We start from the raw sequence: 25,883 nt of genomic DNA, 5'->3' as shown, positions 1-25,883 counted from the left end.
TTGCTAAATTGTGTCTCACTCTCTTCCAGCCTGCCAAGCTCTTCTGTCCATGAGATTTCCCAGGCAAGAATACTGGAGTGGGTACGCATTTCCTACTCCAGGGGATCTTCCTGATTCAAGGATCAAACCTGCGTCTCCTGTACTGGCAATTGAATTCTTTACCACTGAGCCACCAGGGAAGCCCTCGGTTGAGCTTTTAGAATAAAAAGTATCAAACATACAAGAAATTTTTTAAAAATCCAGAAAGTCTTACGATGTCCTATTGCAGCACAATGGCTCATTTCTGTTCCTTTTTGTTCACTTCATGAAACACTTCATTAAACAACTTGGAAGATATTTTTTTCCTTGATGTATCACTTCTACTGAATGTTCTATTTAAAAATGTCCCAATTTGTCCAACATATTCTCTTGACAAAATAATAGGAGCTGATTTCTTCCTTTTGGATTTGCCTCCTTGATCTTTCCTGTTTTTATTTACTCGTAAGCTACCAACACCAAACTCATTCTTGCTATCCTCATTTTGAATAAACTCATCTGTGAGGTTAATTAAGAATCAAAAGCCCAAGAGATTCTATTTTCCCCCTAGTATTCTTCCTTTCATTATAGAGATCCAAGTCCCTGACTTTACCACATCCACTGACTCCCCCTTATCCTTCAGCTGTTCCAGGAAAGGAGACACTAGAGCAGGAACTCCAAGTTCTGAAAGGAACACTTGAGGCCACACCAAGAGCACAGAACAGCTCTTTTCTGACTTTTCAGAAATTGGAAACATTTTCCCTTGGCTCTTCCCTCTGAGGATCTGTGTTCTGTTAGGATTCCTACAGTTGTCAAATCACTCTTGTTACTTCCCTTTTTCTGATGATCGTTTTCTGTGTTGTTTTATCTAACGCAGAGATTCTGGAACACCGTGTCTGAGAACCAGGAAGTGCATTAAATCCCAGTCACTCCAATTCAGGCATTGCCGGGGTCTGGCTAGATACACGATGTAGCTGGTTTCTAGTAGGAATGCCTTGATATTTTCTAAGAGTTCTAAAGTTTTTATTTTCCTATTTATACTTTTAATCCATCTAGAACATATACTGAATATAAAGTGAGAAAGGAGTCTGATTTTGTTTTTAGATAAAATAGTACACTTTGAAGACTGTTATGTATCCCAACCTTTCAAATAAAAGCTCAATAGTTCTAATCAGATATATAATACATTTTGATTTCTACTTTTCTCAGTTATTGGCACCACATTCTTCTGGCCCTCCCTTAATTCAACAGATAATTATTTAGCAGAATACAAAATAGTGTGATTATCATGATATTGAAATGTTATTACTAGAAAATACAGAAGACAAATATGTAGAAATGCTAATACTTATAATGATTTTGTTTTCCATCTCTTGTATTTTTCAAGTTTGTAATGTATTCATATTACTTTTCCTGATGCCTATCATGAAGAAAATATTTTGAGACTGACTTTTTTTAAACTGCCACATTCTAAATGAATTTAATTTACTGTGCCATGTTCAGGGACAATTCTAAATTTTGTAAGGCTTGAAACAAAAACAATTTGGGAGCCCACTTTAAGAAAAGTACAAAAAATAGGTATAGAATCTTCAAAGATGCCCATACAAGAGACGGGACTGAAGCTTTAGCTCATCATCTTCAAGGTAAATCTCTCTCTGGTTATTGTTACAAAATGAATTATTCTTGATAAAGTCACTTTTGACTTACAGGTTTATATATGTGTGTGTCTATATATTTAACACAAAATCTATGAAACAAGAAGCTTTTACAATCAGTATCTTATTTTAAGCAATACATATGAAAATAAAATTTCTAATAAAATAAATTAGAAATGCACATGGTATTTGCTATAGTGGTGCCCAGAGAAGCAGTTTAGTGTGGTCACTGCGAGTGTGAATTCCAGAGTCAAATTGCCTGGGTTCAAATCTCAGCTTCACCAATTCCTAACTGGGAGACCTCAGGCAATTCAGCTGACCACTCTGCTGCTCAGTATATTCACCTGAAAAAAAGAGAACAGGGCCTATCTAATGGGACTGTTGCAGGAATTAGATTACAAATGGAAGGACAGCAAGATTACTACTTGTTTCCATGGTGGCTCAGTGGTAAAGGATCCGCCTGCAATGCAGGAGACCCAGGTTCGAACCCTGGCTTGGGAAGATCCTCTGGAAAAGGGAATGGCAACCCACTCCAGTATTCTTGCCTGGAGAATCCCCATGGACATCCACAGGGTTGCAAAGAGTCTTAGAAATATACTAAGATTACTACTTAGTATATGTAAAATACTTAAACTCTGGCACATGGTTAAGTGCAAAATAAGGGCAAGCTATTAGGATTATTTGTTAACATATCACTTATAATTACAATTCAAGTTGGGTAACTATTTCCATTTTCTGAACATCTCAGATCATGCTTACAGAGTTCTGTAATATAAAGCTTAACTTCTTACAAGAATTTTACTTTGAAAAGACTAAATTCCATCAACAAGAAATGCAATGAATGAATTAATGCTACATCTTTATCATGGAACCAATAAACATCCAATAAAAATAATGAGGTATATCTACATTTACTGACAGAGAAAGATGTCTACCATATAATACTAGCATATATTACTAAGGTTCTATTTACTGTTCTTCTGTATGTATCTTGTATTCTGTGTGTCTATGTATAAATGTTTCTATTCATGTAGAAAATGCCTGGAGGAATGCATACCTTAATATAGGTCGAGTGGGACTGAGGAACTTAATGTACTCATGTACTCTTGGAACTTTCTATTTTACATAATGTGCTTGCATTTCTAACTTAATTTTAAAATTTGAATCAGAATAAAAGAGCTGAAGCTACCTTGGTGTGTCCACAAACTTCTCAATCAGCATGGCATCATCATTGAAAGACTTCTTAGCTTCTCTCCGTGCTGATTCTAACTGCTCTTGAAATTCTTTTTCAGATCTAACGATCCTCATACCCTAAGATGGAAAGATAGTTATGTCTACAGCATAAGTAAAACAACTTAGACTAGTCCAAAACAGAAAATACAAGCACGCACAACCTTACTTTTCCTCCTCCGCCACGGACGGCTTTAATCATGACGGGGTAACCGATTGTCCTAGCGTGCTCTTTCAGGCATTGGTCTGACTGGTCCTCCCCGTGATAACCCTCCACCACAGGCACTCCAGCAGCAGCCATGATGGATTTGGATGTGCTTTAGAATAAAAAAATCAATATGCTCCAAAGCTATGGATTATTTCATACAAGAAAAACACAAATACCGCTGAGTCTATAAAATACAATGGAACTTTAAAAAGAAAACACTTTATAGGAAAGAAAGGACTATAGTCTGAGACAACTAATATTAATACAATTGTTAAAATATCTACTAGTTTTCTCAATCCAGTTTTCATATGGTAGTTCATTCCATCCTGTTTTTTAATCCCCAAAAACTGATCAACATATTGATTACCAACAAAAATTATTATACTTGATACTTGAATATTTTCTGTAATGCATTGTAGTGGCATATACATAAGTTATGCCTATGATGACGTAAAGATATATTAACCTATTACCTAGGTCTATTGTAGGTAAAATAAACCATTTCAATTAACCTTCTTATGGCCGTATTTAAAAGATATAAACTCATACCTCTTTATACCCATGTCTCTAATTGCTGATGAAGGAGGACCTACAAAAATAATTCCTTCTTGCTTACACAGTTCGGCAAATTCCATGTTTTCTGAGAGAAAGCCATATCCTGGATGGATAGCCTAGAAGGGAGAAATGAATAGATAAGCTTTTAGTGCTTCCCTGGCAGACTGTGATACGGGTGATGGCATCTCCCTCTGGGGAGGCCTCTCCCTATGCTGTTGATAGGTACATATGGTCTCTATCAGAATATGTTTCCAAAGAGACATCTGAACTTTATTTTTCTAATATACTTTTTAATTGAAGCATATTTGACTTACAATTGAATTTTCATACTAAAGTTCTGAAGCCTTACCTGAAACAGAAAAACCAATATTTCTTTTTATTGTGGTAATATATCAAATTTACCATTTTAACCACTTTCAGTATATAGTCAGTGGCATTAAGTACACTCACAATGTTGTGCAACCATCACCATCATCCATCAACCCCCAAATTCTATACCTATTAAATAATAATTTCCCATTCCCTGATAACCTCTATTTTATTTTCCATCTTTCCTGTACCTGATAAAAGGGAATCAAACAATATTTGTCTGTCTGTCTCTGGCTTATTTTATTTAGCATGCTATTTTCAAGTATTAGAATATCATTCCTTTCTATGGCTGCATAATGGCCCACTGCAGTTATAGTCTACATTTTATTCATCCACGCATCTGTTGATAGACATGAGGACTGCTTTCACCTTTTGGTTTCTGTGAATAATGCTGCTATGAACGTTAGTATACAAGTATCCTGCTTTAAATTCTTTCAGGTATATACGAAATGTCACGGAATATTTGCAGTTAGGAGTAAAGAACTTCAGGGTGGTAAGGCAGGTGAGGGGCGGTTTGCTCTCTCTACAAAGCTGACCTAGAACCGAAACCGTGTGCCCAAAAGTTGCAAAGAGCACCCTTACACAATACTAACTCATTTAGCTTCAGGTCACTATCTGCTGATGCTGCCTTTCCAGAAAAAAAGCTAAGAATCAAACAAAAAGTCATATAGTCAAACAGTATTAAAGTCTGTATATACTTCAGTGAAAAAGGACCCTCTTAGATTTTAACCTAATCACTTGCAACTTACTCAGAGTTTTAAGAAATGTACTTGACTGTCTTATCCCACAGAAGAGGAAAATCAGTAACTGAATGACAGCAAGATTTCTAAGAGAAACATGCTGACAGTGAAAAGGGACAAAAGAGAGGAGAGTAAAAAGTGGAACAGGCTTATGTGGTTTAGCAAGGAGTAAGGCAACTCTCCAACTTCAATAGTCCTGAGGGCATTTCTGTCCTTTTAAAATAATAATTAAGTACATATAATTATAACCAAGAGAATGTGAAAAGAAAAAAGCTTATCCAACCCTATTTCAAAACAGTCCAAAGAACCTTTCAAAATAAAAGGGGTAAGCTTTAGACGTCTGGGAAACTCCTGTGACTAGAAAAACCCACATCTTAGTAACAGCACATAGCAATATGCTAGATACTGAATACAAATAATCACATTTTGATGTCAGCTCAGAGTTTTGTTCCTTTTAAACCAAAGTTCAATTTTAGTCATTTTATATGAAATGTCAAATATTATTTATGTTAGGCAAAGTAAAACAGGTCTACATGCCAGTCCTATCTGATTTTTTAACAGCTTTTTTAAAGGTAGAATTTACAATATGAAACATTCATCCATTGACAGTCTGATGAATCAAGCACATTTATGTAACTGTGCTGTCACTGGACTGTGACTATACCCCAGCTTTAGGACACTTCTACCAGAATTCCTATATGCCCATTTGCATAAATGATGAATCCTTGCTCATAGAACCAGGCAACCACTGACTTGCTTTCTTTCTATATAATTTTACCTCTTTTAGAAGACTCATATAATGGAACCATATAGTCTACAATTTTATATGTCTGGCTTAAACTTATTATAATTTTCTGTGGTTCACCAGCAAAAAGAAAAATAAAGAGTACTGGTGCATACCACAACATGGATATATATACCACTTTTGTTTACAGACTATATGGCTATATCACATTAAAAAAATAATTTTATTTATTTTTATTTAATTTTTGGCTGCACTGAGTCTTCGCTGCTGCCTGGGCTTGTCTCTCGTGGTGAGCAGGGGCTACTCTCTAGTTGCGGTGCACAGACTTCTCACTGCAGTGGTTTCTCTTGTTGCTGAGCACAGGCTCTAGGCACATGGGCTTCAGTAGTCGTGGCCACGTGCTCAGTAGTTTCGGCTGCCAGGCTCTGGAACACAGGCGTAGCTGCTTCCCAGCATGTGGGATCTTCTTGACCAGGGATTGAACCTGTGTCTCCTATATTGGCAGGCAGATTCTTTACCACTGAGCTACCAGGGAAGCCCACACATTTTGTTTTTTATTAATTTGGATTTTTCTCAGTTTTTGGCTGTTATGATTAATGCTATTATAAACATGCATGTATAGGTCTTAATTTTTCTCAGAAATGTTTCATAGTTTTCAGTAGATAGGTCTTAAACTTTTTTACTAAGTATTTGATTTTCATTGATGTTATTGCAAATACAACTGCTTCCTTAATTTCATTTTCTGTGTTTGCTGCTAGCTTCCCTTCTTTTGGAACTACCTACCTAATTCAACAGAACCCCGATTAACTAGATAAATACTCTCTCTTTGTAACTAAGAAGAAAAGCAGCTGTCTCTTTGCAAACAATAATGTTCAAACACATTATGGGAATGGCCTCAAGGAATTTAACTAATTTCATTTAGGGTGAACACTAAGATATATAAACCACAGTATCCTCGAGCATTTGAATGGATTAAAAAGGAAATCTAACAATGCTACCACTACCAGTGGGCTAATTTCCTGGCCATCAGGCAAGCGTTTAGCTGCCAATTCACCCTGGTGCGACACAGGATTGCAAGTCTTTTTAGACTGTTCATCCTTTGGTAATAAGACACCTTTAACACAAAAGACAGAAAACTGGTATCATCTCCTACCCTTAAATCTCTGCCAAAATAATTCCTTCCATGTTTACAGTTAGTGTCTATTCTGCGCTGTGCTTGTTCAAGCATATGCATAGATACAAAGTTGTTGTTGTTATTATTGGCTCTGTCTTCAGCAAAACTGAGATGTGTCTGCTTTCCACGGTGGAGCAGACAATACATAATCCTCAAATTCTTTTTTTGTGTGTGTATGATTTTGAAATGTCTCTGATAAAGTTATTTATTCCTGGTGGCACATTAAAAGAAACTGGAGCACTTTCACAAAACATTCGTGTTTAGGAGCTAATCCAGGTAACCAAGGGGATGGGTGAGGCCTGGCAAAAGCTTTTCACTAAATAATAATATACTTACAAAAAAGTAAGTAAGTCGCTCAGTCGTGTCTGACTCTTTGCAACCCCATGGACTATACAGTCCATGGAATTCTCCAGGCCAGAATACTAGAGGGGGTAGCTGGTCCCTTCTCCAGGGGATCTTCCCAACCCAGGGATCAAACCTAGGTCTCCTACATTGCAGGCGGATTCTTTACCAGCTGAGCCACAAGGGAAGCCCCTTTACAAAAAAATGCACATTGTAAGTATATAGCTTTTTTAAACATAGTTTTCATAAACACTCAGTTCAAGAAAAAAATAATCATCAACATTCCATCAGAAGGCAGAAAGCTCTCTTCCAGGTAATTTTAGGTCCCGCCCAAGGTACTACCATCAACATTTTCTTTAAAAGGCTCCTCAGTGGTTCTAATCTTCAGCCAGAGCTTACTACTACTACCACTTTCCCAGCCACAGGAGACCTGAGACAACTGACAATCAAGAGGACCAGTCTAATGAGCATGCTTACCATTATATCTTCTAGATTCTCTCAATACAGCCATGTCACAGAACAAATTACCAGAAATTTAGCTCATCAGTAAATTTTATAGTGTCTATAAAAATGCCTATGTCAAAATGGCCACATTTAGAATTCTACATGGAAACACAAAAGACTTCAAATAGCCAAAACAATTTTAAGAACAGAGCTAGAGGAACCACACTCTCTGACTTCAGACTATACTACAAAGCTATAGTAGTCAAAGCAGTATGGTACTGGTATAAAAACAGACATACATCAATGGAACAGGATAGAGCCCAGAAAAAAAAAATCCACATACCTATGTTCAATCTACAACAAAGAAGGCAAAAATATACAATGGAGAAAAGACAGTCTCTTTATTATTAAAAGACCACTCTCAATAAGTGGTACATATACAGCCACATGTAAAAGAATAAAATTAGAACATTCTCTAACATTATATACAAAGATAAACTCAAAATGGATTAAAGACCTAAATGTAAGACCAGATATTATAAAACTCCTAGAGGAAAACACAGGCAGAACACACTTTGACATAAATTGCAACAATATATATTTTTTTGATCAGTCTCCTAAAGAATAGGAAATAAAAGCAAAAATAAACAAAAGGAACCACATTAAACTTAAAAGCTTTTGGTCAGCAAAGTAAACCATTGCCAAAACTAAAACATAATCTACTGAATGGGAGAAAATGTTTGCAAATGATATGACTGATAAGGGATTAATATGCAACATATAAACAATTCATACAATTCAACAACAAAAAAACAAACAACCTGATTAAAAAATGGGCAGAAGAACCCAATGGACATTTCTCCAAAAAGGAAGTGCAGATGGCCAACAGGCACATGAAAAGATGCTCAACATCACTAATTAACAGGGAAATGCAAATCAAAACTACAATGAGATATCATCTCACAACTGTCAGAGGGCTACCATCAAAAAGAACAGAAATAATAAATGCTGGTAAGGATATGGACAAAACGGGATACTTCTGCACTGTTGGTGGGAATGTAAATTGGTGCAGCCACTATGGAGGCTTCTCAAAAATCTGAAAAGAGAACTACCATAAACCCAGCAATTCTACTGGGTTCACAGAAGCATTATTTACAATTGCTAGGATCTGCAAGCAACCCAAATGCCCATCAATAGACGAATGGATAAAGAAGATCTGGTATATGTACACAATGGAATACTACCCAGCCATAAAAAAGAATGAAATTTTGCCATTTGCAGCAACATGAATGGACTTGGAAGGCATTATGTTAAGTAAAATAAATCTGACAGAGAAAGACAAATATGATGTCACTTATATGAGGAATCTAAAAAATACAACAAACTAGTGAAGACAACAAAAAAGAAACAGGGAATTCCCAGGCAGTCCAGTGGTTAGGACTCAGTACTCTCACTGCCAGGGTCGCAGGTTCAATCTCTGCCCAGGAAACTAAGATGCTGCAAGCTACGCTGCGTGACCAGGAAAAAAAAAGGCAGACTCACAGATACATAGAACTACCAGTGCAGAGAGGGCAAAACGGAGGGGCAAAATAGGGGGAGGAGACTAAGCGGTATAAACCATTTCGTATAAAATAAGCTACAAGAATATATTCTACAACACGGGGAATATAGCCAATACTTTGTAATAACTGCAAGTGAAATGTATCCTTTAAAAACTGTATAAAAATTTAAAAAAAGAATTCTACATCTTTTGCAAACTTCTTTCAATATCACTGCTAAGTCGCTTCAGTCGTGTCCGACTCTGTGTGACCCCATAGACGGCAGCCCACCAGGCTCCTCTGTCCCTGGGATTCTCCAGGCAAGAATACTGGAGCAGGTTGCCATTTCGTTCTCCAATGCATGAAAGTGAAAAGTGAAAGTGAAGTCGCTCAGTCGCTACGCACACGTTATTCAATGTCTTTTATTAAAACAATCAATATGATTCTTGCCAAAGTGAGGGCAAGGTTTGCTCCCCTAATTGGCAAATAGCCTTTTAGTGAAGAACCCTGTGGGCTTCCCAGGTGGCCCTAGGGGAAAAGTACCTGCCTGCCAATGCAGGAGATGTAAGAGACACAGGTTTGCTCCCTGGGTCAGGAACATCCCCTGGAGGAGGACATGGCAACCCACTCCAGTATTCTTGCCTGGAGAAACCCATGGACAGAGAAGCCTGGCAAGCTACAGTCCATAGGGTCACAAAGAGTTAGATGTGACTTAGCATGAACGCAAGCAAGCAAAGAGCCCTGTAAATTGTATCCTACCAAACTTCCTTTTTGATCAGGCAGCTTTCTCTGGCCTAAGTTTTCTGACTTAATTCCAATCACTATGCCCCAGTAATAGTCCCATATTACTTATTTCTTGCTTTTACTCTTAACCACTATCTGTAATGCTTACAATTCACCTCAAATCTTAAATATCCAGACAAAATGTATGAAGATTATTTGTGTTACTGTAACACTATTTGCATATTGAAAAGCAGAGACATTACTTTGCCAACAAAGGTCCATTTAGTCAAGGCTATGGTTTTTCCAGTGGTCATGTATGGATGTGAGAGTTGGACTGTGAAGAAAGCTGAGCACTGAAGAATTGATGCTTCTGAACTGTGGTGTTGGAGAAGACTCTTGAGAGTCCCTTGGACTGCAAGGAGATCCAACCAGTCCATCCTAAAGGAGATCACCCCTGGGTGTTCTTTGGAAGGAATGATGATAAAGCTGAAACTCCGGTACTCTGGCCACCTCATGCGAAGAGTTGATACATTGGAAAAGACTCTGATGCTGGGAGGGATTGGGGGCAGGAGGAGAAGGGGACGACAAAGGATGAGATGGCTGGATGGCATCACTGACTCGATGGACGTGAGTTTGAGTGAACTCTGGGAGTTGGTGATGGACAGGGAGGCCTGGTGTGCTGCGATTCATGGGGTCGCAAAGAGCCAGACATGACTGAGCGACTGAACTGAACTGAACACTATTTGTGTTCTCACAGCATCTAAAGTAATACTAATCCAGATAGATACCACGTTGACAAACTCCCCAGAATTAACATATGATACATTTGCTATAGAGTCATTACTTACACTGAAAAATGGTCTCAGTGAACTGCCATTAAAAAGGAAAAGGATTTTCACCTCTTTGATTAGAAAGCAAAGATAAAATAAGGAAGCTGACTGGCTTACAAGAAGTTATTTTTGAAACTTCTGATTAAACAACACCTTCCTCTTTCCTAAAATGCCAGACAAGGTCTATTAAATAGGAGCTGAGAGTCAGGAAACTTTTGTTTAATTCTTTCTCTTTCATTGATGAGACAAGTTTTGCTTTCAAAGCACCTGGGGACCTTGGGGGAAAAATGCAAATTATGCATAAAAATGTAAATTATACCTGGCTAGGAGTGAGGCCTAAGAGCCTATATTTCAACCAAATGATGCCATGGACCACACTTTGAGTAGTGAGACTGGATGATTTTGGGTATCATGTATCTTGCGCATTAGATTTTATGTTTGTAAAATGGTGGTAATAATACTGTATCGTGGAAGCTCAAACACGTAATAGATACAAAGTGACAATTATGTTACAGTGCCTGGATTCCTAAGGGCCTTTTACTCCAACTGATAATTAAAAAGTTTTAGAAACAAGCAAATTTTAAATATCTGTGTTTATAAATTAATGCCTACATTGTTCAGTCTAGAAACTCTGATTCTAAAGAAGAGAACACTGATGCAGAAACACATAAATACAAAACAACTGCATATATTCATTAATTCAAATTAATGACTCCCTGTGCCAGGTAACAGGAATGTTGGGAGGTAGAGAAAAAAGTCTCAAATGTGGGTTCTTGTTTTAAGCGGAGCACAGTGGAGTCAAGAAGTCGTGATGTGCATTAAAATTGTCAAACAAGAAAATAGCTAATTAAATCTAAAGATGACTGGAACTGGAAAGCAAATGCTAAAGGAAAAGGCAGACATCAATGTGACTTGTTAGAGGCAGGAATTCAGGTGCTAGTGAAGAGCAAGTCTGGAGCAATTGACTCCTAATTATCCTGACTGCAGCCTTTGTTCTCATTCCACCTTTGCTCTCTTCCACTGGCTGATTCCCCACCAGCAGCCACAAAGATCTTATTAAAATATAAATCAGATCACCTCACTCCTCTGCTTAAAATCCTCTAATAGCTATTTAGAATGAAATGTAAACTCCTTACTAATGCTCTGTATAAGGCCTATAGTAGTCTAAAAGATGCTGCCTCTACCCTTCTCAGCTTCATCATCTACCACTTTCCTCTTGTGTCTTGTTGGTTTTCCAGCTCCAAACCCAACCTTCCACTGAGTTTGGCTACCAGGCTCTGCCAATTACCATTCTGGACAGCTGGTTCCCTATCAGGTTCTACCAGCAGGGGTCACTGTAGGGCAACTGGCAGCCAGGGAAGCTCTCTGTTCCTCCATAGCCCTCACCAGCAGTTCCCGAGATGAGTCTCCCCTGGAATTTTCAGAACTAGCCTCATGCTCCTAGGTAGGGCCCCTCCACAGAGAACTGAGGAAGAGCTGCAGAAGGTAGAAGGTCCTTCCTCCAACCTCTTCGCCAGTCAAAGAGGTAAGTTTTTATCACTAGGTAATTTCATCATACTTTTTTTCTCTTCTAGTCCTTCTAGACAACTGGTGGAACTAATCCCTAACTTAATTCCCCTCTGTTGAAATATCTAGTGGAATTTTACTAACTGGATCCTGAATGACACAGCTCTTCACTGCCTTCCCTCCATCCACACCGAATATTTTTGTCCCTTGAATATAAACCTTATTCACATCTCAGTGTCCTGGCAGTACCATTTGACTGAACTTTTATGGTTGGTTCCTTCTCTTCAGGCAGGTCTCTGTTCAACTGTCCGACTCTCTGCGACCCCTGTAGACTGTAGCCTACCAGGCTCCTCTGTCCATGGGATTCTCCAGGCAAGGATACTGCAGTGGGTTGCCATTTCCTTCTCCAGGGATCTTCCCAACCCAGGGATCGAACCTGGGTCTCCCGCATTGTGGGCAGACGCTTTACTGTCTGAGCCACCAGGGAAGTTGCCTTCCCTCCATCCATATTGAATATTTTTGTCCCTTGAACATCAACCTTATACTCATCTCAGTGTCCTGGCAGTCCCATTTGATTGAACTTTTATGACTGGTTCCTTCTCTTCAGGCAGGTCTCTGTTCAACTGGCACCTCTTCAGAGAGGCGCTGATCGCACTTTTATATGAATATTTAAAAGCATTTCCTAACGAGTATGTAACCCCTTATCCAGCTTTATTTTCTTTCTACCACTTATAACATTCTTATTTATATTAGTTCTTTACTTGTTTCATTCACTGGAAAGGGTGAATTTAACTCAGATGACCATTATATCTAGTACTGTGGGCAGGAATCCCTTAGAAGAAATGGAGTAGCCATCATAGTCAACAAAAGAGTATGAAATGCAGTACTTGGGTGCAATCTCAAAAGCGACAGAATGATCTCTGTTCATTTCCAAGGCGAACCATTCAATATCACAGTAATCCTAGTCTATGGCCTGACCAGTAATGCTGAAGAAGCTGAAGTTGAATGGTTCTATGAAGACCTACAAGACCTTCTAGAACTAACACTCAAAAAAGAAGTCCTTTTCATTATAGGGGACTGGAACGCAAAAGTAGGAAGTCAAGAAACACCTGCAGTAACAGGCAAATTTGGCCTTAAGGTACAGAATGAAACAGACCAAAGACTAATAGACTTTTGCCAAGAGAACACACTGATCATAGCAACCACCCTCTTCCAACAACACAAGAGAAGACTCTACACATGGACATCATCAGATGGTCAACACTGAAATCAGACTGATTATATTCTTTGCAGCCAAAGATGGAGAAGCTCTATACAGTCAGCAAAAACAAGACTAGAAGCTGACTGTGGCTCAGATTATAAACACCTTAATGCCAAATTCAGACTTAAATTCAGAAAGTATGGAAAACCATTCAGGTATGACCACAGACCATTCAGGTATGATCTAAATCAAATCCCTTACAATTATACAGTGTGGAAGTGAGATATAGATTCAAGGGATTAGATTTGATAGACAGAGTGCCTGAAGAACTATGGATGGAGGTTCGTGACATTGTAAAGGAGGCAGGGATCAAGACCATCCTCAAGAAAAAGAAACGCAAAAAGACCAAATGGTTGTCTGAGAAGGCCTTACAAATAACTGTGAAAAGAAAAGAAGTGAAAAGCAATGGAGAAAAAGATACTAAATGCATTTGAATGCATTCCATTTGAATGCAGAGTTCCAAAAAATAGCAAGGAGAGATAAGAAAGCCTTCCTCAGTGATCAATGCAAAGAAATAGAGGAAGGCAATAGAATGGGAAAAACTAGAGATCGTGTCAAGAAAATTAGAGATACGAAAGTTATGACCAACCTAGATAGCATATTAAAAAGCAGAGACATTACTTTGCCATCAAAGGTCCATCTAGTCAAGGCTATGGTTTTTCCAGTGGTCATGTATGGATGTGAGAGTTGGACTGTGAAGAAAGCTGAGTGCCGAAGAACTGATGCTTTTGAACTGTGGTGTTGGAGAAGACTCTTGAGAGTCCCGTGGACTGCAAGGAGATCCAACCAGTCCATTCTAAAGGAGATCGGCCCTGGGTGTTTGGAAGGAATGATGATAAAGCTGAAACTCTGGTACTCTGGCCACCTCATGCGAAGAGTTGACTCATTGGAAAAGACTCTGATGCTGGGAGGGATTGGGGGCAGGAGGAGAAGGGGACGACAGAGGATGAGATGGCTGGATGGCATCACTGACTCGATGGACGTGAGTCTGAGTGAACTCCAGGAGTTGGTGATGGACAGGGAGGCCTGGCGTGCTGCAATTCATGGGGTCGCAAAGAGTCGGACACAACTGAGCGACTGAACTGACTCAACTGAAGGGAACATTTCATGCAAAGATGGGCACAATAAAGGACAGAAATGGTATGGACCTAACAGAAGCAGAATATATTAAGAAGAGGTGGCAAGAATACACAGAAGAACTATACAAAAAAGATCTTCATGACCCAGATAATCATGAAGGTGTGATCACTCACCTAGAGCCAGACATCCTGGAATGCGAAGTCAAGTGGGCCTCAGGAGGCATCACTATGAACAAAGCTAGTGGAGGAGATGGAATTCAGTTGAGCTATTTCAAATCCTGAAAGATGATGCTGTGAAAGTGCTGCACTTGATATGCCAGCAAATTTGGAAAACTCAGCAGTGGCCACAGGACTGGAAAAGGTCAGTTTTCATTCTGATCCCAAAGAAAGGCAATGCCAAAGAATGCTCAAACTGCACAATTGCACTGATCTTACACACTAGTAAAGTAATGCTCAAAATTCTCCAAGCCAGGCTTCAACAGTATGTGAACTGTGAACTTCCAGATATTCAAGCTGGATTTAGAAAAGGCAGAGGAACCAGAGATCAAATTGCCAACATCTGCTGAATTATCAAAAAAGCAAGAGAGTTCCAGAAAAACATTTAGTTGTGCTTTATTAACTATGCCAAAGCCTTTGACTGTGTGGATCACAATAAACTGTGGAAAATTCTAAAAAAGATGGGAATGCCAGACCACCTGACCTGCCTCTTGAGAAACCTATACGCAGGTCAGGAAGCAACAGTTAGAACTGGACATGGATCAACAGACTGGTTCCAAATAGGAAAAGGAATATATTGTCACCCTGCTTATTTAACTTATATGCAGAGTACATCATGAGAAACACTGGGCTGGATGAAGTACAAGCTGGAATCAAGATTTCTGGGAGAAATGTCAATAACCTCAGATGTGCAGACGACACCACCCTTATGGCAGAAAGTGAAGAGCAACTAAAAAGCCTCTTGATGAAAGTGAAAGAGGAGAGTGAAAAAGTTGGCTTAAAGCTCAACATTCAGAAAACGAAGATCATGGCATCTGGTCCCATCACTTCATGACAAATAGATGGGGAAACAATGGAAACAGTGACAGATTTTATTTTCATGGGCTCCAAAATTACTGCAGATGGTGACTGCAGCCATGAAATTAAAAGATGCCTGCTTATTAGAAGAAAAGTTATGACCAACTTAGACAGCATATTAAAAAGCAGAGACATTACGTTGCCACCAAAGGTCCATCTAGTCAAAGCTATAGTTTTTGTCATGTATGGATGTGAGAGTTGGACCATAAAGAAAGCTGAGCGCTGAAGAATTGATGCTTTGAACTGTGATGTTGGAGAAGACTCTTGAGAGTCCCTTAAACTGCAAAGAGATCCAACCAGTCCATCCTAAAGGAAATCAGTCCTGAATATTCATTGAAATGACTGATGCTGAAACTGAAACTCCAATACTTTGGCCACCTGATGCGAAGAACTGACTCATTGGAAAAGACCCTGATGCTAGGAAAGATTGAAGGTGGGAGGAGAAGGGGATGACAGAGGATGATATGGTTGGATGGCATCACTGACTTGATGGTCATGAGCTTGAGTAAACTCTGGGAGTTGGTGATGGACAGGGAGGCATGGCGTTTTGCGGTCCATGGGGTCGCAAAGAGTCAGACATGACTGAACGGCTGAACTGAAATGAACTGGTTTCATTATTTTCTGCCTCAACTACCAGAGTGTAGCTTTAGACACAGGGTATAAACTCTTAGTCATTGCTGCATTCATACTTAGAAGCTGGCACAAAGCAGAAGACCAAATAATGCTTGCTGAGCAAATAAAAGAGTACTTTAGGCACATAGAACAATATAAGCAAATGCTCAGGGAAATAAGCATGATGTGTAAAGATGGAGAAAAGTTCACTGTAGCCATAATAAAGAACTGGTGATGAGAGGTAAGTTTTGATAAATACTGGAAACACTCAAATGCTAGGCTGAAGAGTTTGAACTTTACCTTGTAAGCACTGGAGATTTACTCACTGGGGAATAGGATGAGACAGGGGGCAAGTTATTGAGAAAAAAATAAAGAGTAGGCGGTATTGATAAAACAAGTGTTTAGGAAACACCTGTCTTACAGTAAAAGCAAGTGCTAGCAGTAATCTGCCTAGCACAACTCATTGGATGGGCAGGGGATTTAGAAGCAAGGAAATCAGATGAGAATCAGAAAATCCAGATAAGAGATTGTAAGGACTGGCTGTGTGATTAAAAAGAACTTCTGGAGACAATTCATAGAAAGATTCAATACGAGTTGGCTCCTGTTTTATTTTGAAGGATGAGAGATGTAATAGCAGTTAAGTTTTGAGCCTGAGATGTTGAAAAACCAGGGAGCAGGGCCCTGGAATGAGACTGGGAAGTCAAGAGGGAAAAAGATTCCTTTTTTGATTCTACTTTTCCTTATAATTTAGACCAACATCTAATTCTTTCTTAGGGAGAAATCTCCCTAAGAATCTGATGTTCCTAGGACCTATCTCACAAGATAGAGGATTTCTTGGAAGACAGAGGATCTCCCTCTTAAATATGTAATTAAAACCTCCCTCTACCTGTTTCCCCGAAGATCTAAAGCTTTTACATCTAAAGATCTAAAGCACAGGATTCAGTAAGAAGGTAGACTGGCTGATGAGTGAGAAGGGACACGTCTTGTTTACAATAACAACCCCATTCATTTCAGTTCAGTGGCTCAGTCGTGTCCGACTCTTTGCAACCCCATGAATTGCAGCATGCCAGGCCTCCATGTCCATCACCAACTCCCAGAGTTCACTCAAACTCATGTCTATCGAGTCAGTGATGCCATCCAGCCATCTCATCCTCTGTCATCCCCTTCCCCTCGGGCCCCCAATCCCTCCCAGCATCAGGGTCTTTTCCAATGAGTCAACTCTTCGCATGAGATGGCCAAAGTTTTGGAGTTTCAGCTTCAGTATCAGCCCTTCCAATGAACACCCAGGACTGATCTCCTTTAGAATGGACTGGTTGGATCTCCTTGCAGTCCACGGGACTCTAAAGAGTCTTCTCCAACACCACAGTTCAAAAGCATCAATTCTTCGGTGCTCAGCTTTCTTCACAGTCCAACTCTCACATCCATACGTGACTACTGGAAAAACCATAGCCTTGACTAAATGGACCTTTGATGGCAAAGTAATGTCTCTGCTTTTGAATATGCTATCTAGGTTTGTCATAACTTTCCTTCCAAGGAGTAAGAGCCTTTTAATTTCATGGCTGCAATCACCATCTGCAGTGATTTTGGAGCCCCAAAAAATAAAGTCTGACACTGTTTCCACTGTTTTCCCATCTATTTCCCATGAAGTGAACAACCCCATAATCAAATATAAAAACCTTAGGAATAGTTAAAAAGAGAGAACAAGTTCTATAAATAATAAATAACTTTGTGTAAACTGTACAAAACTTATTCCTCTTGCAATGAAGATTTCTTCATGATTCTATTACCTGTGCGGCAGAGATCTTGGCCACTTGAATGATTTTTTCCATAGAAAGGTAGCTCTGCTGAGAGGGAGCAGGGCCGATGAGATAGGCTTCATCTGCCTGTGGAAGGAATATTACAGGCTTAACAGACCACACAGCTAGGAGCCATGCGTACACTGTACAGAACTGCTGGCTGCCTAAGGACAATGCAAGAACTGAGAAAGCAGCAGCAGCTCATGTCTATGTTACCAAAATTAGCCAGTTTGGAATCTTTTGCATGAGATACCCAAAACTTGACTTTTTATGAATAAAACACACAGAGTGAAATTAAAGTGCTCTGGGTTAGGAAGGAAGAGGCATTAGTCACAGCATTATTATTAGCAACAAGAGTAACCTTAAATGTAGTTAATGCCAAAAACGCAGTTTGAAAACAGACAAAATATACAACAGATATATACAGCAAGAAATAAAATTACAAAGTTTCCTGAAGTTTTATAATTATTACAGTATGATAATACTCCTTCTATACATTTGTGAACTATTTTATACTGTCCCTTAAAACTGTCACATAATCATAGCATCTCTTGAAGCAGACCAGAAGTTACCTCTGTGATCAGTTTGGGACATATCTTTCCATTTCCACATTCCTATTTATTTGAACATATTTATATAACCATACAACAGTTTTAGTTTTTGCTTTTACACAAATAGGGTTAAACTCTAGAGTCACTGTCTGCAATTCCTTTTTTCATTAACAGTACATCTTTCCTTGCTAGTACACATGTCTACCTCATTTTTTTGAAACAATTGCATAAAGTTCCACAGTAGGGAGGTAACTTAGTTCATTTAATCAGGTACCTCTTAACAGACATTCAAGCCATAATGGCAAATGGGTGCCAGCAACATCTTGTACATGACTCCGGGGGCACATGTATGAGTGTATCTCTGGGCGGAGATCTAGAGGAGTGTTTGCAGGGTTGGGTGAAAGACATGACATTTTAATCACTCCTGGTTAATCACCCTTTGAAATGGTGTCATTAATATATATTTCTATCAGCAAATTAATTTCTAACCACGTTAACCAGCACTGAATAGTATCCATCTTGCATAGGAGTAACATGGAAATCTGCTTTTCAAGCTATCAATCTGGCTGAAGTGTAGAAAATATTGTGGGAGGGGGTCAAGAGTAGAAGTAGGCAAACCACGTACAAGGAGGGTACAGCATCTGACCAGGTGAAGATGACAGTGGTTCTGACTTAAGGCACAGGTGGTAGAGGGCAGACAGAAGTGGAAAGAAATGTTTGAGAAGCAGAATTAACAACAACTGGGGATTGTCTGGATGGGAGAGGGAGAATGATGTAGACTGGGGATGAGGATGGGAGATATTCAAATAACCCCCAAATCTCTGGCATTATTATTCTTATAAGCAATGGTACTGCGATCTACTGGGTTAAGGAAGTCTGTAAGAAAAGCAGCTTCAGAAAAGATGAAAGGTGATGAGTTCAATTTCGGACACACTGGTTTGGTGCCCATCCAGGGGGAGCTGGACAGACATGAATCACATTCAAAAGGTAGGGTGGGCTAGAAACTCACTTTTGAAAGTTTTTACCAAAGAAGTTGATGATACAATCTAGAGTAAGAGTGCACAGTGAGAAAAGGAGAAATTGGAAGATTCTTGGTAGGAGACAGAAGGATTCCAGAGCACAGGAAGACAACTGGCCTTGAATGGGAAGAGGACAGATCCAGATGCAGTGAGTGGGTTCTGCGGCAGGAAGCTCAGTCCTACGTCCTCTGTGAATTGGGATCAGGTGAGAACACATGGTAGGTGGAGACTCAGAGGCCGAAATGGAGCAAAATGGGTTCTAGATAGAATCTGAGAGGAAAGTGGCCAGAGAGCTGCATGGGCCTGCTGTGCAGTGTGAAAACCCAGGTAAAGCAGGTCACCAGGAATTTCTGTCAGTCTTTGAAGTCTTGCTGCAGCCAGAAAGAAGGCCAGTAGCTAAGTTCATCCATGGTTGGGTTCTGTCTGGTGTTAGTAACTAATAACAATCACAAACCTCAGGGGAGTAAGGTCCTTTCAGTTATAATTTACAGTTAAGTCAAGGCTCAGAAACATTGAGTTGCCCAAGATCCCTTGGCCAGTAAGTGGCAGTTGTGAAGGCTGACCTCAGTCCTTCTGGGAAATCGAGGATCTGGACGTGCGCCACCGACAGTGGGATCTGTGGGTCAGCTGCACTCTCTGAACCAACCCTTGATGAAACAGGACCTTGCCTACCAGTCAACTGCACCACTAAGCACATGGTTTAGTCCCACTGGTGTTATGTTTGGTTACCAAGAAAAATTATCACTGAGCAGATTGAACTTACCTACTTAGACACTGTTAACACTAGCAAATATAAACTGTCAACCAAGAAGTAAAATACTGACACAATAAACAAGTAACAGTCACTTACAAAATTTGACTTCTGGTTTTTAAAAACGTACCATGTCAACATGCATGGAATTCCTGTCGGCCTCACTATAAACAGCCACAGACTGTACACCCATTTTTTTGGCTGTCCGTATCACCCTGCAGGCAATTTCTCCTCTGTTTGCAATGAGGACCTTGGAAATGTTTTGTCCTGTTTAAAATACCATGAAAACCATATACAAATATTACTGGGGAATTAAGGAATGAGAATGCAAAATATAGTTGTCCCTCAGTATAGGTGGGGGACTGGTTAACTACTTGGTGACCATGAGTACATAACCCCAGGCCTCCTAGAGCCTAAGGACTGATAATGTGACATCACCCTGTGATATCACCCTGTTTCCTCACCATCAGCCAATCAGAGACTTGTGCACAAGCTCATCACATATCCTGAGACCCATCTCCCTCACCTGACTTCTAAAGATGTTGTGCTGAAAACCTTTCTCTGCTCCAGACTTCAATGTTTTGGTTTATTTGGCCTCACTGTCTGTGGGGCACACAAACTTGGGCTAACAATTCAGCTAAAAGAAATGGTAGCTCCAGGATTTGAACCCAGGTTAGCTTCACTCCACGATGAGTGAAGCTCTTCGTCACTCTGCTCCATTGCCTCTATCCCTCTGTACACAGCAGTGTGAGTTAAGTATATAAAAAAATCTATTATGCACACATTAAATAATTAAACCTTTCCTTTTCTTCACAATCTGAAACAAAGCCAAACAGAAGACACTGTCAGTACCTGTGGTTGTTGCATACTTCCTTGTTCTTTGCTTCCAAGCCCATCCCCTATAAAATGAATCCAAATGGAATTACAATTAAACAGGATATATAAGATCTGTCATTGCTTTTTCAGAAGAATCTCAATTTTTTAAAACTTGAAATCAAGTCCAGATAAGACCTTAGTTAAATTTAAAGCCTACAGCATGATTTAATAAGATTTTCTTTGTAGGAAGAAAACAAATATAGAAATTAAAAATTACAGTTCTGACTGATTTCCCTGGCACTCCATGTCCTTGACCAGACCACCTAACCTGCTCTGCTCACTCCTGAGTCTGGCAAGAGAGCCTGGAGTTAGAGACAATTAGAAAGCTAAGGTACTTCAAGATCATCCAGTTCAGCTTTTTTCCCGAACTCTTTTCACTAGAACTCAAAGTAAAAACTATGTTCAACTTTACAATCTAATACAAACACAGAAGTTTCAAGAAAGAAAAATTTCCCTATGTTTCAGTAGTTCCTGTTCTATTCCATTTTATTAAATAAAACATTGATCAAACTACAGTTGGAAAAATACTGATCTAATTCACTCCTCTGGTAAGACAGGTTTGCACAGCTAAGCCCAGAGAAATAAAGGGAACGAGCTGAGCAAAGGCAGTAGAAAGAGTGCTGGTGACACCAAGCAAGTCACTACATCAGTGTTTCTCAATCTTTTTTTCATTACTCCCCACTAAAAAAAAAAATACTAAGGAAAAAGATTTTGTAGGAGGGGTTGAGCTTTGCAGAGCCACCAACAATGGTAATTAACATCTAAGATTTTTTCACTCTCTCAAGAAACAATTTTTATATATATAAGAAATGGAGAAGCAGGGAGCCTAATAATTTGTATCTTAACCAGTTGTAATGTCTAACAACTTTAAGTTCTACCATACCTATTGATACAGTAACTTAACATTGAAACCAACCAAGAACTGATAGAAAGCAGGCCAGATTCATACAATGCCTATTAGGTGTCAGTTAAAAAGAATACCCTTGGACTGCAAGGAAATCCAACGAGTCCATCCTAAAGGAAATCAGTCCTGGGTGTTCACTGGAAGGACTGATGCTGAAGCTGAAACTCCAATACCTTGGCCACCTCATGCGAAGAGTTGACTCACTGGAAAAGACCCTGATGCTGGGAGGGATTGGGCGCAGGAGGAGGAGACGACAGAGGATGAGATGGCTGGATGGCATCACCGACTCGATGGACATAAGTTTGAGTAGGCTCTGGGAGTTGGTGATGGACAAGGAAGCCTGGCGTGCTGCAGTCCATGGGGTCACAAAGAGTCAGACACGACTGAGTAACTGAACTGAACTGATTATAGATACTGCATAACTCACATGTGTAACATATACATGTATCAATAGTATATATAGAAATGTAATTGAACAGGACTAGCCTTTCACTGGAGCAGAGATGCAGGAGGCTAGATTGTTAGAGTGGAGGACCAGACACTCATTGCCCTCTGATGCACACTCAGTCAAAAGCTGATATCCACAAAGGGCTCCTGGGAAGATCCATAGCTTTGGCACTTGAGTTCCACAAGACAGTTTCTCAGGAGGTTACTGCCTTCCCACATCTTTCCAATCACCTGACAGCTTTCTTGAGCTTCAGTGGTGAGGCCAGGATCCAAGTCTCTTCCTATCACAGTCTTCAGATAGGTTTACTGATAAGATTCAAGGCCTGTCCTGGACAAGTGTCTGCTGCTAAGTCATTACAGTCGAGTCCGACTCTGTGCGACCCCATAGACGGCAGCCCACCAGGCTCCCCCGTCCCTGGGATTCTCCAGGCAAGAACACTGGAGTGGGTTGCCATTTCCTTCTCCAATGCAGGAAAGAGAAAAGTGAAAGGGAAGTCGCTTAGTCGTGTCTGACCCTAGCGACCCCATGGACTGCAGCCTACCAGGCTCTTCTGTCCATGGGATTTTCCAGGCAACAGTACTGGAGTGGGGTGCCATTGCCTTCTCCGGGACAAGTGTCTATAAAATTGCAATTTTTTGATAAATCCAGCTAAGACTCTGATTCTGTTTTAAGGACATTGCTGAACTAAAGTCTTCTTCTGCCATTTTCCAGTGTAGACCCCACACACATCACTTTAACTATAATCTTCTATCCCAACAACATTCTGACTGGTCTACTCCATTTTTCACCATTTACAATTTAAAACGCTTTAAAAAACATTAAGAAGTTGCCTTCATGAGATTATTGTACCCTGATTCAAGAATTTCTACACTAGTTTATCCGCATTTAAAAAATTCTACACTAGACTAGATTTCTTTTCTGAGTTACTACAAAATCATAACATAAAAAGATATGTAAATGTATAGCCATGGCTTATTCATGTGAATGTATGGCAAAAACCACCACAATATTGTAAATTAGCCTCCAACTGAAAAAAAAAAAAAAAGATATGTAAAGAAGGACTTCCTTGGTGGTTCAGTGGCTAAGCCTTGGCGCTCTCAATATAGGCCTGGGTTTGATCCCTGGTCAGGGAACTAGATTCCGCATGCTCCAACTAAAAGATTCTGCATGATGCAACGAAGACCTGGCCCAGCCAAATAAATATTTTTTAAAAACTGAAATAAAATCTTTACAAATAACAAATAAATAAATCAGATCATGGCACTCCCTGCTCAATTCCTCCTCCAGTTGTTTCCCTCTGTCACTTAGAATGAAATCCCAATTCTTAAAAAAAAAAAAGACATGTAAACACCCTATATACTGATAAGATTTTAGTTCTGCATGCCATTAACAACTCTAACATTTTCCAGGGTGACAACTATTTGAGAATAGATACCTAATACCTAAAAATTTGAGAGGTAGAGAGAAGTAAGAGAAAATGAGTCTGTATAGTATCCTGAAGAGCCCTGGAAACTTAAGAAAAAATCAGGAGAAAGAGAAGAGCACTAATATTGCTTTCACCATCATATTTTACTCTGGGGCTAGTCCTACACAATTAAATAACTGAAAACCTACATATATACAATAACTTTGGGACAATAAAAGAAAACAAAAAAACTTGAGACTTAAATCATTGAGTCTGCAAAGGCTACTTCTATGGATTGATTCATATGCATCAGATTATATTTAAGAATAAATAGTTCTAATTCTATTTATTCTATTTAAGCCTCTTCACATTAATGTTAATTCATTTAATAAACATAGTCCAAGATACTAGTGTTGTCTCTTCTAGGGATAGTATCATCATCTCCTCCTAAAGAAACTGATGCACTGAAGTAGGTAACTTGCCCAAGATTACTCACACACCCAGTGAAGAGCAAACTGAATCCCCAGAACTCTGACTGCATCGAGTCTGTGCCCTTAAACTATACTATCTTTCCAGGATGATAAACGAGGAGGAAGCAGAGGAGGTGCGAAGAGAAGGCAAAGGAAGTTAAAGAAGCCTGCTGTCTGGAAACCTGGGGGTATCTTCACTGCCAGAGTTATTGTCGTGGGTAAGTGCTAAGTCGCTTCAGTCGCGTCCAACTCTGAGACCCGATGGCCTGTAGCCTGCCAGGCTCCTCTGTCCATGGGATTCTCCAAGCAAGAATACTGGAGTGGGTTGCCAGTGCCCTCCTCCAGGGGATATTCCCCACCAGGGATCATGCATTGGCAGGTGGGTTCTTTACCATAAGCGCCAAAGCTTAAAACCTGAAACTCATCAGCAGTCAGGTTAGCTAGAGTGAGTCATATCTGATATGTACCAAGCTGTTGACAAAACCTATCAGCCCTCTGGACGATAAATTTGCTGTTGTTAACTTGATTTATCTCAGGGAAGGGGAAGAACTCCAAGAGCCCTTAGCATCTTGGCGCCATTTCTTACTGAGAGTCGGACACGACTGAGCAACTAACACACACAGCTGCAGTGCAATCTAGGGCAAGTCGTTGGCTCCTTCGGACTTCACCAGAAGAGGGATTATAACAAAGCTCGCCGCAGACTGCAAGTAGTGAAAGCCCAGTGTGAATGGTTAGCAGCCGCACAAGCGTTTTTCTTGCCCCTGTGGCGAGGGGAGCATGGAGATGGCAGGCCCAGCTCCACCCCCTCCAAAATGGGCAGAAGGCTGAAGGGTGGATGTGTGGAAGGGAAAAAGAAGGGAATCCTCCCGGGATGGGCTAGAATTTTTCTTCTGTCCTTCCTCCCCCTCGACCCTTGGTTCCTCTGCGCCTCTCACAGCGCGCACGAGTCCATTCACTTGCGGGCGCGACAAAGATCCACCGCCCCTCCACCCGCCGTTACCTCGGCGGCAGCAGCAAGCGCGGGACTCGCTGCCACCGGTGCCTCTCCGCCGCCACGAGCAGCACCGACACCAAAGAGGCCGCCGACATGTCCCTCAGCCGCGTAGCTCTCTGACGCCTTAAGCTACGAGCTGCGACCCCCTCCCTACATAAACTTGTCGCAGCTGCGCAGCCCTCTTGTCCTCCGCCGGCCACCGTACAAGTCAAAGCCAAGCAGTAGGCAGACCGAAGCGTGGTGGGGGCGTCTCCACCAAAACCAATCAAAGAACAGAGCAGGGCTTGGGGGCGGCGATTGGCCAGTCGGGTCTCGCGCCGCGGGGGTGTGGTCCCCGCTTCTCCGCCCTTTGCACCAGTTCGTGGAGGGATTAGCTGCGTCCTCAGTTTCTCTGGAATCCGGTTTGCTGTCCCTTCCCTTGGACCTCGGCGTTCCTTGGTTCTGGAACCCTCCTCCTGACCTTTATTATTAAAACCGCACGGAAGCTGGCGAGGCAGAGTCAGGGAAAAAAGTCAAATGGAGTGGGAGCAAGATAAAATTCTCTAGTGGTCTCGAGAACGGTTAAAATA

The 25,883-nt window shown here is 40.4% G+C and overlaps 1 protein-coding gene across 3 annotated transcripts in view; it reads right to left on the bottom strand.

The window, feature by feature from the left end:
• MCCC1 (methylcrotonyl-CoA carboxylase subunit 1) overlaps nt 1–25,527 on the bottom strand; it is a 58,651-nt gene extending 33,124 nt beyond the window's left edge. Inside the window, exons 1-7 of one of the 3 annotated variants that reach the window (XM_005892536.2) lie at nt 25,321–25,527; nt 21,070–21,116; nt 20,348–20,484; nt 17,888–17,983; nt 3,658–3,779; nt 3,070–3,217; nt 2,860–2,981 (exon numbers count right to left, since the gene is read on the bottom strand). In XM_005892536.2, coding sequence (XP_005892598.1) covers nt 2,860–2,981; nt 3,070–3,217; nt 3,658–3,779; nt 17,888–17,983; nt 20,348–20,484; nt 21,070–21,116; nt 25,321–25,409 — 761 coding nt within the window. In that variant the 5' untranslated portion in view covers nt 25,410–25,527. The remainder of the gene's footprint in view (nt 1–2,859; nt 2,982–3,069; nt 3,218–3,657; nt 3,780–17,887; nt 17,984–20,347; nt 20,485–21,069; nt 21,117–25,320) is intronic. The other 2 variants (XM_070372898.1, XM_070372901.1) reach the window with 2 other exon arrangements.
• Nucleotides 25,528–25,883: the final 356 nt, after the last annotated feature.

Source organism: Bos mutus, chromosome 1, assembly GCF_027580195.1.
Source record: "Bos mutus isolate GX-2022 chromosome 1, NWIPB_WYAK_1.1, whole genome shotgun sequence".
In the NCBI taxonomy this organism is placed as follows: domain Eukaryota; kingdom Metazoa; phylum Chordata; class Mammalia; order Artiodactyla; family Bovidae; genus Bos; species Bos mutus.
This window is presented reverse-complemented; position numbering and strand designations above follow the sequence as displayed.